The sequence below is a fragment of the Nilaparvata lugens genome, unplaced genomic scaffold (genome assembly GCF_014356525.2).
Source record: "Nilaparvata lugens isolate BPH unplaced genomic scaffold, ASM1435652v1 scaffold5052, whole genome shotgun sequence".
In the NCBI taxonomy this organism is placed as follows: Eukaryota; Metazoa; Arthropoda; class Insecta; order Hemiptera; family Delphacidae; genus Nilaparvata; species Nilaparvata lugens.
In genome coordinates, this window is record NW_024090982.1 from 1 (window position 1) to 15940 (window position 15940).

Genomic DNA, 15940 nt, shown 5'->3' on the forward strand with positions numbered 1-15940 from the left:
AAAAGGTACTCTTATTCTATTTCATAGATTTCATTTATTTTGTTTCATTTGTTGATAATTTGCAGATGTTGGATAGAAGACAGTCCCGTATATGAGTGGTTTGACAGTGCTGGTGTGTTGTCCATGGTTCTCACCTGATCTTCCTGTGTAACATAGTCAGGGTCCTCCTCACCAAACCAGGTCGACCCCTTCAGTCATGGCCTCCTCCACTCACAAGCTCCATCCAGGTATGATAATAGACTAAAAAAGATAACATACACGAAGATATCCCATGGTATAGTTGTTTTATGTTAATAAAAACAATATAAAACATGGAGTACCCTTCCTATTAACACATTTTAAAACTTTAAGGGCCGTTGGCACAGTACAGATACTAAACTCGATAAGTTAATCTGAAAGTTTAAAATTTAATCGGTTTCTCAGTGCATTCACTAATCCAGTTTAAGTTAAACTAGTTTAGCGTTAAGTTGGTAATGGAATTTCATCGTTTATAATTCAGGAAGGCTTATTTTTACAGGAAATTGTTTATTTGTTTACAAACCATCAGTAATTGAGGTTGTACTACTATTTCCTCTTACCAAATACACAGTGCCGTAAGCTGTACAGTATATAACTGAGAAGCGATAAAAAATTATGAATGCTATATTACTATTGATGCAAACGTATATTTAAGGCACCAAAAATATGTCTTAGAATGTTTTTTTTGAAAAGCGATTTTGTTACGCTTAAATCTACTACGGTCTTCCTCGTTTATTGGAAATCTCTTGAAAGCAAAATATCTCAGTTATGTGTTATTAAATATGTTTCCTAATCAAAGACCACTGTTGAAAATTGTCTTATTTTATCAAGTGGTTTATTTAATCAAGTACTGGATTGGCTTTGGCTTCACTCTAGCAAACCGTTAAGAAATTCCATATTATCCCAGAAATTTAAATCATTCGTTTTTGCCCAATTTTCTCAGTTTTTAAATTTTTTGCAGTCAGTCATCTTTATCAATCGCATTAAAAACTTCTATCATTCCTCCATTATAATTATTTTTACATTCAATAATGATCACTATAACCTAAATTAATACAGAAGCATTGAAAAAACGTCGAATAGTTATTTGTGCATCTAGGACTAGTGCAACTTTTCTCCCTGAGGGAAACTGTTGTCGCCCGATGGCGTAGCCGAGGGCGACAATTTCCCTGAGGGAGAATAAAAGTACTTTAGTCCGTGATGCACACAACTTTTCCTCCACCTACACCATACCTATACAATGAATAATTTTACTACATCTTCAGACAATATGCGGACAATATGGTAACATGACTGCTTTGGCTGCTATATTGAGCAGAGGTGCAACCAAGCACAACGCGCTAATTATTATTCATTGTATGGGCAATTAATCATTCTTCAAATCGCGGCGTTGTCGGACTTCTTCCCATTAATCTTATGGGTTTATTTTACTCCCTTGGGAGTAAAAGTGATCACTTTTCCGCTGGGAATTATTTTTAGTCCCATGGGAGGAAAAGTAGTACTTTTTAGTATTCGATTCCAGGGTGTAAAATGAGACTTTTGATAGTAGGTGAGAAAATAATTTACTATCAGCTGTTTCCCCATCAAATCTTACAGATGTCATGGTAATCCAAATTATTTTGTTTTAAACCTCCTGCTTTGGAGGTTTAAACTTTCCCAGAGTTTAGCTCAATACAGAGTTTAAACTGATACTGTGCAACGGAATTTTACTTTACCCAAAAAAATCCAGATTTGTTTAAGCTTTAGCTTAAACTTACACTGTGCAAACGGCCCTAAGACCTGGTTTCCGAGCTCGGGATCTAGCTAGTTCTAGACTTTAAACATCTGGAGTCAGAAAATTGGTTTTCTGAAACGGGGCGTAGTCGCAGTCATGTCATAGTCACGTTTGAATTAAATTTCAAAAAACTAGAAAATTGAACACAAAATAAATAAATAGTGTAAAGTTTCAGCTATGTTGAATTATTTAGGGTTGTTTCATTTCGTCAAGGAAAAACGTTTCCAATTATAGAAATGGAAAATGAAGATTTAATTTTCTGCAACTATTCACTGCGACTACGCCCCGTTTTGGAAAGCCAATTTTCTGACTCCAGCTGTTTAAAATCGAGCTTGACGGAATCCCGAGCTTGGAAACCGGCCCTAAAGGTGCGTACAGATTTACGCGCCGCGAACATGAGCAATTCACTTTTAATCAGCTGACTATATCCGTATCTCTACAGAAACGGTAAGATACAGATATAAAAAGTTTGGCATCAGCTGATTAAAAGTGAATTGCTCAAGTTCGCGGCGTGTAAATCTGTACGCACCTTTAAGCATTTCAACAACTGGTTTCGGCCTACTTTGGCCGAATCGGCTTCAGTTAACAGTCACATTTGCAACATAACGGTCCTTTATCATGACATATAATATCCTAATCATGTTATTGTTTACCAATCATTGTGAAAGATGATTTTGTTTGATTGTTAACGAAATCTATTCCGTGTCCAACCCCAACTGATCTATGATGTAATTGAGGTTTATAACTAGTAGTTCTGTGAACAGTAGACCTCACGCAGTATTCTCATCCACAAGTACCTGATTGAAACTATAAACCTTATGGAAATACAGCAATAGACTGGCTTCTCCACACATCTGTGTAATCATTTGTCAGCTGATTTATAATGAATAATTCTATAGTCTGATTTTTACTCTAATATTGGCTTATGAAGGAGGCTCCTTTTTCCTTTCATACTAGTAGTTCTGTGAACAGTAGACCTCACGCAGTATTCTCATCCACAAGTACCTGATTGAAACTATAGACCTTATTGAAATACAGCAATAGACTGGCTTCTCCACACATCTCTGTAATCACTTGTCAGCTGATTTATGATGAATAATTCTATAGTCTGATTTTTACTCTAATATGGCTTATGAAGGAGGCTCCTTTTTCCTTTTATATTATCCTTGAAATGCAAAATTTCTAAAAACCTTGTATATACGTCGACGCGCAATTAAAAGGAACATACCTGTCAAATTCATGAAAATCTATTAGCGCGTTTCGCCGTAAATGCGCAACATATGAACATATAACATATAAACCATATAACATATAAACATATAAACATATAAACATATAAACATATAAACATATAAACATATAAAATATAACATATAAACATATAAACATATAACATATAAACATATAAACATATACCTTTGAACATTCAAACATCAAGAGAAATGCCAAACCGTCGACTTGAATCTTAGACCTCACTTCGCTCGGTCAATTAAAGAAAATGTCATCATGATATAATATCAAGTGACCTGGCTGACTCAGGTCTGATTCAGACATTTCAGGTCACACAACATCAATTTCAGGACCGCTGATATGACCTAACGACTGTTTTTAGGCTGCCGGGACCGGCGGTTCAACGTGTCCATCCAAAAAATGATCATGATCATGTGAAGTGTGTTTTGATTGTAATTATGATGCCGAAAAAGAGGTAATGAATCTATATTGTGAAAATACTTGATAACTGAGAATGTTTTGAAGTGAACAACTACAAGACTCAACCTATTTGGGACTATGTGTAACCTTATCTAAATTGAGAGAGGAATAACACAAGGCTACTTGATTTTTCTCTCCCTGTCATTTTAGTATTGCTTTCCGAAAAAAACTAAGGTACCCACTTTCTAAATTTCTATACGTTTCAAGGTCCCCTGAGTCCAAAAAAAGTAGTTTTTGGGTATGATCTGTATGTGTGTGTGTTGTGTGTGTGTGTGTGTGTGTGTGGTGTGTGTGTGTGTGTGTGTGTGTGTGTGTGTGTGTATCAGTGTATGTGCGTCCGTGTACACGATATCTCTCTCCCAATTAACGGAATGACTTGAAATTTTGATTTTTGATTATCAATTATCAGGCTTCAGATACAATTTAAACAAAAAATTTTGAGTGGAAAAGATTGAGCATGAAATCTCTACAATTAATGTTCAGTAACATTTTCACCTAAAATTGAAAATAAGCTCGAAATTCGAGAAAATGTGATTATCCAATTGCAAACTGCTGGCAACTGTTGATTCTATTAAATGATTCACTATGAAGAGATAACAGACCTCGTGTGTCTCCAGCGTTATCGCCCTGTCACCAGCTGGCTCAAATCTCTGAATAGTAGACTTGAGATGCGCGGGAACACTAGCGTCAGGTGATCAATTTTCATAACGGCAAGGAAAGTTGTGTGAGTGCGCCACACCAGATTTTTGATGATGTACTTATTGTATCAATCAATAAAGAATACTTTCTTTCCATGTGTGTGAAATATGTAATAATTATTGGAATTATTAAAGTTGAAATAACAGTTAATTTAATTTGAATTTAAGGTCACTGCTGCAGGCCTAAGGGCGACCTTACTGCTTCTGCCCTTACTTGGCCTCAACTATCTGGTGACACCCTTTCGACCTCATAAGGGTCACCCTTGGGAAAAATACTATGAGCTGACATCGGCTATCACCGCATCGTTCCAGGTGATCTACTCATTTTTTTGTATATTTTCATAGTTTGCACTTTTTCTATAGTGAGGTCCAGTGTCTTTTTATATAGTTTAGGTTATATAAGGGGAGATAACTTTATTATTCGGTTTTATTTATTTATAATGACAGTATATGTTCAACTTTGGTTTTGCTATCCTTGTCTATCATTCGACAAAGCCGGTGGTTCTATCCTTTTCTAGGTTCATAACGATGCCAATTATGTTTTTGACAGTGTAGAAATATAATTAATTAATGCAGAGAATCGGCATCGCTATTCTCCTATCTTTATCCACTGCCATTATAAAGTGGACCTCACTATAGTTTGTTCTTCTTCTCCCATTTTTTCCGGATCTTCTTCTTCTTCTTCTTCTTCTTCTTCTTCCCATTTTCTTTTCTTATCTTCTTTCCTGCTTCCTCACATTATTAATTTTATTTCTTTCCTGTTTATCCACTGCCATTATAAAGTGGACCTCACTATAGTTTGTTCTTCTTCTCCCATTTTTTTCCGGATCTTCTTCTTCTTCTTCTTCTTCTTCTTCTTCCCATTTTCTTTTCTTCTTTTCTTATCTTCTTTCCTGCTTCCTCACATTATTAATTTTATTTTTTTCCTGTTCTGTTTTTAATAATTCTTCTACTTTTCTTCTTTCTCTTCTCCTTCATCTACTTATCTCTCTTTTCTTCCACTTTCTTCTTACTCTTCGCCTCCTTCACCCTCTCATCTTTTTTTTTCTTTTTCTTCTCCTTTCTCTACCACTCTTACTACTACTCCTCCTCCTCCTCCTCCTCCTCATCCTTCTTCTCCACCTCTCCCCTCCACCAACTCATAATACCCCCCTCTTCATCCATCATCCTCTTCTTTCTCTTCTCCTCCTTCAACTCCTTCTTTCTCTTCTTCTCCTTCACCTTCTCATTTTTCGTCTTCTTCTCCTCCTACTCCCCCTTAAACGCCTCCCAATCGCCCTCTTCATCCTTCTCCTTCATCTTTCTCTTCTCCTCCTTCACCTTCTTATTTTGTATTTTTTCTTGTTCTCTTTTTCATTTTTCTACTTTTCTTCTCAACTCCTCTCCCTTCGCCACCTCCTCACCCCCTCTTCATCATTCTCCTTCTCCTCCGCCTACCAATATTTCTCTTCTTACTTACTACTTCTCCTTCTTCTTCTTCCCAATCTTCTTATTTTCAATCTCTCCTCCTTCCATCTCTTTCTTCTCCTTCTTCTTCTAATGGAATCTATTTTGTTCCAGGGCCTGTGTGTGGCAACACTATTCTGCTTTTGCAATGGCGAGGTAAGTGGAAAAAATTATAAATTCAACTCGGTACTTAAATATTCTATTTTCATTAATAGCTTGAAACATATTGAATGAAAAAATGAATTAATTAATAAAATGAATAAATAAAATATAAGTAAATTGATAGCTTTGTTTCCATAAATTTCCTCTGCTTAAAACAACACAAAATAAGTTAAATTTGCCATCTTCAATCAAAAATTCATTATTTTTAAAATACTCCAAAAATATTTTCAAGTAGTACGGTACTTGATGGGTACTTTCATATTCTTGAGATAGGCCTACTCTCTCCATTATCGGGTACTCAATATTCTTGAAACAAATCAACTTCATATACTGACTTATAGCAGAGACAAAAATAATCTAGGCTAGACAAATAAGCTGCAGAATTCATTTTTATACAATAGTGATGTCCACGTTATAATGGCAGAGGAGAAAGATAGGAGAAAAACGTTGCCGATCCTCTGTCTTGTCAATGCCTTCTATAGACGGTAGCTGATACAGGTTTATTGATCTAAAATTAACTGTTCATTCTCGTTTAAAATAATAAATTATATTTTATTAAGCAAGAAATTATATTTTTCAATGATTTCATAATTAAGATGAAATATTTTATTAATCAATTATTAATTCTACGTTGTGAAAAGACGATCTGGTAACAGAGCAAAGCGAGAAAGAGATAGCGGTATCCGCTTTGTTGGATGATAGACAAGGATAGGAATTGCTAATCAAACACTGCCATTATGACGTGGACTTCACTATAGCAGGTAACCCGTGCTCCGCAAAGGTCTATTTCAAAACTCAACAGACTGAAAACTTGACATACTGACGATACTGGAATGATTAATCAGTATTTTTGAATGAGAATAACTTTTGAACTGTTTTAGATATCGATGTGTGGTTTTAACCATTCATTTCTCTTGAAATTCTGTATCGAAATCATGTATGATTACCTTTTAATTTGAAAAAATGGAGTTGGATTCAAAATAGCGGTTCCCGGATGGCAGACCAACATTTTGATGTGACGGAAAGTCAGTTTTTTTTTTTAATTTTTTCAACTTAGTTGATTCATACAAAAAGTACATCATCAAAAATGATAGGGAAAGAAAAAATAAGGTAGCCTTGTGCTATTCCTCTCTCGAATAGGAATTTTTTATTCGAATAGGATCCCTAGTCATACCTATCTTCCAATTTGAAAGAAATGTTCAGCTGTCTCCTTACAACAACTGTAAGCATGACACATTGAAAAGTTGACATAATGAAGTCTTGGAGGATTGAAAATAGGCCTATAACTATCCCCGGTTATTTAAGAATCAATATGCAAAATTGCAAGTTAATAAGTTGAGTAGTTGAGACGTGATGATGCGTCAAACATAATTTCCCTATCCCCCTATGTGTATAAGCCAGTTCTTTCCTTTATTATAGTACTAGCCGTCAGGCTTGCTACGCTCGCCATATCCGTGTAGCAAGGGGGCTCCGCCCCCTGGACCCCCGACTGGATCGTCCAAAAATGAGATCAGCGGGCTCGCTTCGCTCGTCAAAAACACCTGTTACTATATCTTTGGCAAACAAAATTCTTCCACCTCAGCTAAACCTGTGTACTGAATTTTTTTAATATATTTCTGAAAAAGGTAAGAAAACGCAGAAAATCTGACAAAAACTTTGGAAAAACGCTTATTTTGGGCGTATCTTTGACGTTATTGCAAATTCCTTCTAACACAACATTATTACACCCTAGCTGAGCTTCTGTACTAAATTTGAACATTTTCTGTTCATTTGTTCTCGATAAAGCTGAGAAAACGCTAAAAAAACGCTGGAAAAACACAGATTTTGGGCGTATCTTTGTAAATTTTTCCAAATCCGTTCTTATTGCGCCGCTAAAGGGCCAACTGAACATACCTACCAAATTTGAACGTTTTTGGTCCGGTAGATTTTTAGTTCGAGTGATTGAGTCAGTCAGTCAGTGAGTGAGTGCCATTTCGCTTTTAATAATAGATAGAATAGATGGGGGACGCGACAGTCGAGGACTGCGACATTTGAGGACTGATTTAATTTTCAGTCCTCGACTGTCGGGGCTGTGCAAAAATTAGAGGGTCCTCAACTGTCGCCTGGTGCGTATAGATGAATTTTATAATGTCGTGTTCCTCTTTTCATCTTGAATCAATTTATTGGGGTTTTATGTTTTTTGAACAGGTAATAGCTCAGATAAGGAGGAGATGGCAGTATATAATGTTCAGACCTAGAGCCAATTCCTACACTGCCACAACCGTTTCGGTATGTAAGGTTAGAAATTTTTGATTTCTAGCTTTTCCAAACTTTCTAAAATTATTTTCAATTTTTCATTTCATTTAATCCTTTTTTCATTCATTTTATATACTAACTTATTATAGGACCTCAGTTTTCTAAATTCTCTTCAATTTTTCTTTAAATTCTGAACACAGTTTTTGTGTAAAAAGCTATTAATGTGGATGTTATACTTATTAAGTATTTTCTCAGGACCTTCTATATAGGAAGTACTATATAAGTCCTGTGTTCTTTGTATAATTTAACCAAAATTGTGTTTATTTGTATATTATGATTTATCATCTGTTATGCACGAATTGTATGATCTATCATATTATTTTTTGGCTATAAATTTATTTTATTTTGTGAACTATTATATATTTTTTATAGGTTGTAAATTTATTTCATGTTTTATGTGTTCCGCATGTATATTCTTTCTTGTATTATATGTTTGTGTTGTGAGTGTCATTTATTGATTATAGATTTATTTCATTTTGTGAACTATTACAAATTATTTTTTCTACAACTGCGTGTAAAAAAAGATTTACATACTCAATTCTCCTCATAAAACATTTCCGAGTAGAATCTACTTTTTCACTCGCTAACCATCTGTGCATGCACAGTAGATCTACTTTATGCTCGCTAATCATTCGCGCATGCGCAGAAGAGTTTCTTTACCCTCGCTAATCAGCTGATGATAAGCAGCTCGCCAAAAGAAGGTCAGATCTTAACCTAAAAAGTTGGTAGTTGTACTGGTTCTGCAGGCATGATGGATATCAGTGAAGATGAATTTTTATTATATAAAGATATAAGTGATTTAACAGTTTGTGCAGTTGTAGAAAAAAATTTGTATGTAATTCATGTGTAGTCTAATGCTTCTTTATCGCTCTTGCAAATTATCACACTCTGCTTTGCGTCATGTGATAACTGTTTTGTGCGAGTGATAAGTCGTGCATTACGCTCTTAATACATAATTATCTATATTGGTTGGTTGTTGATTTTTTTTTATTTATGTCTTCAGCACATAATATTCTTTGTAATATTATATGTTTGTGTTGCATATGGCTTGTTTGTTTTGTTTGTATCTTGCCTTGAATGTTGGTGTTTATATCTTTTAAAACAACCCTTCTGTTTAGTCTACTTTTCAATCTTTTTTTTTTTTTGTATGGTATATAATAACATAGAGAAACAATAGCATAAGTAGATATTCCATGTCATAGGGCATTTATGTTGCAACTTTTACTGTTATCTCAAGCCGATAGCCCACGTAGTTCTTTCCCGTGAAGCTTTATGACGCTGGTAGTCTCTCATATTGTGCCGTTCATTCAATCAACCATTCAATCAACAATAATCAACAGTAATCGGCTTGAGATAACAGTAAAAGTTGCGACATAAACGCCCTATACCATGGGATATCTACTTACGCTATTGTTTCTCTATGATAATATTTTTGTCTGAATAATAATTTCCAAAGTGAAGTTTACTTCAATCTGTCAGCATTCCTTATGAATAACATCAATGCCTCCCATTCAAACAATACTGACAGATTGAGTTATATTCTCTCCAATTATATTTGTTGTATCTTCTTATAGGGCTACTTTGAATATAAATAAAAATATGAATCCCAGAACCCTTTTAAATAGGAATCATCCAGCAGTATTTATTTATTCTCAAATCACTTGAAAATGGCATTAATATCCGAAACGGGAACGCGACCAGGTGTCACCCCGACTACTTGACACCCCGACTACTTGACACCCCGACTACTTGACACCCCGACTACTTGACACCCCCGACTACTTGACACCCCGACTAAGTTCCTTTCTAAGTTCCTTCCTTTCTAAGTTTCCTAAGTTCAATCAACTTTGTATATAATTTAAAGTTGCGGGTTTCAAAGATTACAATACAACAGTTCTTGAGCGAGTTATCCAACCCAGGGGGTCACTAGTTTATATTATTTCAAATCTTTTGCTGCAATGGTTGGATATGGGACGTATTAATGCTATTTTCTACAAGGAATGCTGAAACTATGTGTAAGTTAGATGGAGATAAATTGAAAATTGCATTTGTTTAAATGTTAATGAATAATTATTAAACGAAAATCCCAACTGAATTTCCATATATATAGTGAAGTCCACAAATAGTGGCAGTGGAGGAAGACAGGAGAACAGTAAACAATGCTGCCGATCCTCTGTCTTGCCAATGCCTCTATAAACGGTAGCTGTTACAGGTTTATTGATGTAATATTAACTTTTCATTCTCGTTTAAATCAATAATCAATTATATTTTATTGAGCAAAAATGATATTTTTCAATAATTTCTCAATGAATTTTTATAATTAAGATGAAATATTTTGTTAATATAATTCTACATTGTTAAAAGACGATCTGGCAACAGAGCAAAGCGAGAAAAAGAGAGCGCTAACCGATTTGTTGAATGATAGACAAGGATTGCAATACATTGCTAATCAAAGACTGCCATTATAACGTGGACCTCACTATAGCACATAATTATGATGAACATATAGATCCGTTTTCGAACTCATTTTAATGTCTTCAAGAAAAATGGTGTAATAAATTTATCTTGTAGCTCGTTTGAGTCATGAAATGTATGAGCTCTGGCTGAAACTCTTGTTTTCTTTATCTTTATTATTAATTTTTATTATTATTTCAATTTTTGATTTACTTTTCATTTTATTCTCTTCTATAATTTTTCCATAATATTTTTCATCTTTTAAGTTCTCTTTATTATGTAGTATGGTTATCTATTAATTGTGTAAAAAAGGCTCTTCATGGTATTGTCTGAGAGCCTTTATATGTATACTAGCCGTCAGGCTCGCTTCGCTCGCCATATTCGTCTAGCCAGGGGGCGAGCCCCCTGGAACCCCGACTGGATCGTCCAAGAATAAGATCAGCAGGCTCGCTTCGCTCGCCTGCATTTTTCATTTGTAGGACGATCATTATGTTAGGACGATCCAGTCGGGGGTACAGACTAAACGTCTGGCTAAACGGATATGGCAAGCAAAGCGAGCGTGACGGCTAGTAATATAATATTCCCAGGAATAGCTCTGATTGAAGTAGCAGTGTCTAATCAACTTTTCCGCGATAAATGCATTTCAATCTTCAACTTGGTGCCAATCTAACAAAGTCAACTCAACTTAATGCCAACCCTTAAATTATTAATTTATTTACCAGTTAACAACTGTTTCGAAGAGGTACTCTCTCTAGATTATAGTTCTATATTTCATATGGTATGGACATTTCAATTAATTATAATTAAGAGATTGAAATAAGAAGAATATACATGCTAAAATACGAACTTTAAACCCTTAAAAACCACCCTTAGAGTTCAATTTTTTCCAAATCCGTTCTTAGTGCGCCTCTAAAGGGCCAACTGAACATACCTACCAAATTTGAAAGTTTTGGTCCGGTAGATTTTTAAATCTGCGAGTGAGTGAGTGAGTGAGTGAGTGAGTCAGTCAGTCAGTCAGTCAGTCAGTCAGTGAGTGAGTGCCATTTCGCTTTTATTATATAGATCAATAAATGAATAGCTGCTCAACCTGTTGTCAATATTATTGCAGTAGCAGAAGTCTTCGGGGTGATTTAGAGCATTTAATTGGGATTTTCGTTCAATAATGATTATGTGTAAGTTACTCAATTTTGTGGATTTTTCTATTTTTTTGGTTCTATGAATTTTTGTGTGTTTTTTGAAAATTTCTGCTTGTGTGTATTTTAGAAAAAGCGTTCTTGGAATGGCATGGATCCCAGCATGAATCATTCTCAAAACCATGACAATAAACGTTTGCTTGTGAGTCTATTATCATATAAACTGTTGTAAAATATATTTTCTATTTTTCATTCATTCACACGGGGGTACTCGATAGTTTTATTTATATAGTGAGTTCCACGCTGTAATGAAAATGGAAAAAGATAGGAGAACAACGTTGCCGATCCTCTGTCTAGTCAATGCCTTCCATAGACGGTAGCTGATACTAGCTTATTGATGTAATATTAGCTGTTCATTCTCTTTTTAAATAATCAATTATATTTTTATCAGCAAGAAATGCTTATATTTTTAAATAATTTCATAATTAATATGATAATTTCATAATTTATTACAATGAATCTTCATCATTTGGATGAAATATTTTGTCAATTAATCATTAATATTGTACATTGTTAAAAGATGATCTGGCAACAGAGCAAAGCGAGAAAGAGATAGCGCTATCCACTTTGTTGAATGATAGACAAGGATAGCAATATCATTGCTAATCAAACACTGCCATTATAACGTGGACCTCACTATAAAATGACTGAACCCTCAGGCTAGGCCCACACCAGTTAGTCAGGACAAGACAAGACAAGACACGTTTAGTCACAATACTTCACATAGTTGCTTTATGGAGTCATGTCTGATTGCAATGACTAAGGCTAGACACACACCAGTCACACACAAGACACGTTTAGTCACAATACTTCACATAGTTGCTTATGAAGACATGTCTAATTGCAATGACTAATCAGTGTGAGTTTCGTCACAAGCAGCTATGTGAAGTATTGTGACTAAACGTGTCTGATCATCTCTTGTCTTGTCTTGACTAACTGGTCTGAGCCTAGCCTTAGTGAGGTGAGGTCCACGTTATAATGGCATTATTTGTATACGATATGGAATAAATTGATGTAAAGTAGCCAGCAAGTGTATTATATACAGTGTTCATTTATTTGAATAGGACTACTTTGAAGTTTTATTATCAACTTAGTACGGTAATTTTTCATTTTTCATTTATTGTATGAAGCACAATAATCTACCCTTCTTTTCAAGGTCTATAAATACAGGTCATGACACAATCCCGTGATGCATTGCAAAATCGCCATTTTATGGGGTCCTAGTTCACCAATTTTCAAATTTATCAGCTGTTATCATTATAGATTGAACAACATGATGTGTTATTTTGTTATATTGTTCAAGGAATATTGCTTGGCTTTGAATTGTAGAATAAATTTTTCCCACAGAATAATAATATTTAGATCCCAACTACGCACTGAATTGTTGATTTCTACTTTCCTTGCCCTATTACCATAGGTAAGGAAAGTATTGCTTTCCGAAAAAAATTAAGGTACCCTGATTTCAAGTTTTCTATACGTTTCAAGGTCCCCTGAGTCCAAAAACATGATTTTTGGGTGTTGGTCTGTGTGCGTGTGTGTGTGTGTATGTGTGTGTGTATGTGTGTATGTCTGTGAACACGATAACTCCATTCCTAATCAACCGATTGACTTGAAATTTTAAACTTAAGGTCCTTATACCATGAGGATCCGACAATAAGAAATTCAATAAAATTGAATTCAAAATGGCGGATAATTACTAAAAAACATGTTTTTCACGGTTTTCTCGAAAACGGCTCTAACGATTTTCTTCAAATTCATATCATGGATAGCTATTTATAAGTCCTATCAACTGACATAGGTCTCATTTCTGGGAAATTTGCAGGAGCTCCGTAATATTCTTGAGAAAAATGGCGGATAATTACTAAAAAAAACCATGATTTTCACGATCTTCTCAAAAATGACTTGACCGATTTTTTTCAAATTCATACCCTGTATAGTTATTTATCAGCTCTATCAACTGGCATGAGTCTCCTTACTGAGAAACTAATGGGGGGTCCACCCCATCCTTGAGAAATGGACTTTGTAACCTCCTTTTCGTGCATGAGGTAGGTAGTAGAGCAGTTTTATAAAAGAACACATAGTCGAGATATTTCATCTGTAGAACAGCTTTTTTGACGACTTGAAAATCATCGAATTTCACAATTTACACAAAGGAAAAAGTACTCTGTAAACAATTATATATACACATATACAGAAGTCTGATCATAGTTTCAGATAATTATGTTGCCGCCAATCGTCATTATGTTATTCCCCTAAATTATTCTCGTTTAAGAACGGGGCTTACAGTTCGATGAGCAAGGAAAGTTGTGTGAGAGTACCACACCAGATTTTTAGATTGGGAACTTCAAACTCTTTTTGAGGTTAGCCTTTTGTCCCAATGACACTTGAATCATAACAAGTTATAAGAATAATAACAATTTTTAATGATTAAAAAATGAATTTACCATTTACCATTTAACCATTTATCATCGAAATTCCATTATTAAAAAATCGAAAACCTGAATTTACATATCATCTGAACCAGAATATTGTTTTTAAAAAGCATAATGCATGATTTCGTTACGAGTAGATTGGAATATTTCAAATGTACCGCCATAAAGACCCTATAAAATGGCCGCTCCATAAGGACCACGAGTGTCATGACCTGTATTTATAGACCTTGCTTCTTTTATTGTATTTTAGACACGGTGAGTTTCGGTCAATTAAGTCATCATCAATTGCCAAATTTTGACACTTGATAGAAGAAGGTAAAATAAAATGGTACTAATACTTCTATACAGAGGGAATGATATGTATGGGAACCCTCCAATAAGTTGGCGACTGTTGTAGATATAATACCATAGAGAAACAATATGCATAAGTAGATATCCCATGGTATAGGACGTTTATGTCGCAACTTTTACTGTTATCTCAAGCTGATAGTCCACGTAGTTCTTCCCTGTGAAGCTTTATGACGCTGGTAGTCTCTCATATTGTGCCGTTCATACACTCTTACCCGGTCAAAACAGTAAAAATCGACAATATTCAACAGTAATCGGCTTGAGATAGTAAAAGTTGCGACATAAACGCCCTATACCATGGGATATCTACTTAAGCTATTGTTTCTCTATGATAATTCTCTAACATTCAGGTTAAGTTATTGGGGTTAAAAATCAGTTGTACGTCAAAAGGTAGAGTATTCGACCAATTACTTATCCTGAAAGTTACAGTATTATATCTACAACAGTCTCCAACTTATTGAAGGGTTCCCATATATATATATATGACTCACTCTGTATAATTATTGTTTACTATAGGTAATTTTCTTCAACTATGGTATGATATTGTGAAGAATAATAAAAATTACAGATGGGAATATATTATTAAAGAAAATTCTTTGTTTTCAGTTTGTTCGTTCAACAGTGTGTCCTAACACAGGGGAAGATAACGTTTAACTTCGCCTTCAAAATATTTTGAAGAAATCTTCAAATGTACAGTTAATTTTTAAGCTACTAGTCTATTGTCCCTTGTTAGTATCCTACTATTCTATTATTATACAAGTCGATGTGAAATACAGTGACTCAGTTGCACAGAGGTCTGTTAAATTTTAACCGTGATTAAATGTCACTTGAACCAATTAGAGAATTAAAATTTATGAATTTAGAGCTAGTTTTTTTTATTTTTTATAGAATAGTATTATAGTCCCTTTTTTGAAATTAATGAATATTGATGTATTTTTAATCTATTTCAAAAAGGGTATTATATAATTCTATTTAATTATAAGAATTGAAGAATTATTTTATAGAAGAATAGTAACTTTTTTTTTAAATCAATAAAATAATATCGGGGCATTGAGCTTCGCTTGTTATTTTTATTTATTGATAAACAGAACTCAATTTTCTAAAATGATCGTGTTTATATTTTACAACTGGCTATACGTCAGCTTATGAATTTCGGGGATGCGATATTTTGATTTTCCACAGAATCACTAGCTCACTTTTTACTATCCGCAGACGACGAAAGTCTCAGCTGTTTCAGCCAAGGATGAATTATCCTTTTAATGTCGTTCAGCGAGTTTTTTCAAGGATGAGACCTAGTGTAATCGAATTTTAATATTATAAACCTATACTATGTTCCAAATTTCGTGAAAATCGTTAGAGCCGTTTTCAGATCCATTGAACATAAATAACCACATATAAATATACAGAAAT

At 34.4% G+C, this 15940-nt stretch overlaps 1 protein-coding gene across 1 annotated transcript; it reads left to right on the forward strand.

The window, feature by feature from the left end:
- Positions 1-4368: 4368 nt before the first annotated feature.
- Positions 4369-15444, forward strand: LOC120355870 (calcitonin gene-related peptide type 1 receptor-like; the record flags this gene model as incomplete). The annotated part of the gene is made up of 5 exons (XM_039444608.1): positions 4369-4512; positions 5761-5802; positions 7996-8076; positions 11821-11892; positions 15137-15444. Coding segments are annotated over 5 exons (387 nt in total), but the record flags the coding sequence as incomplete, so codon positions are not given.
- Between the last annotated feature and the right edge of the window lie 496 nt (positions 15445-15940).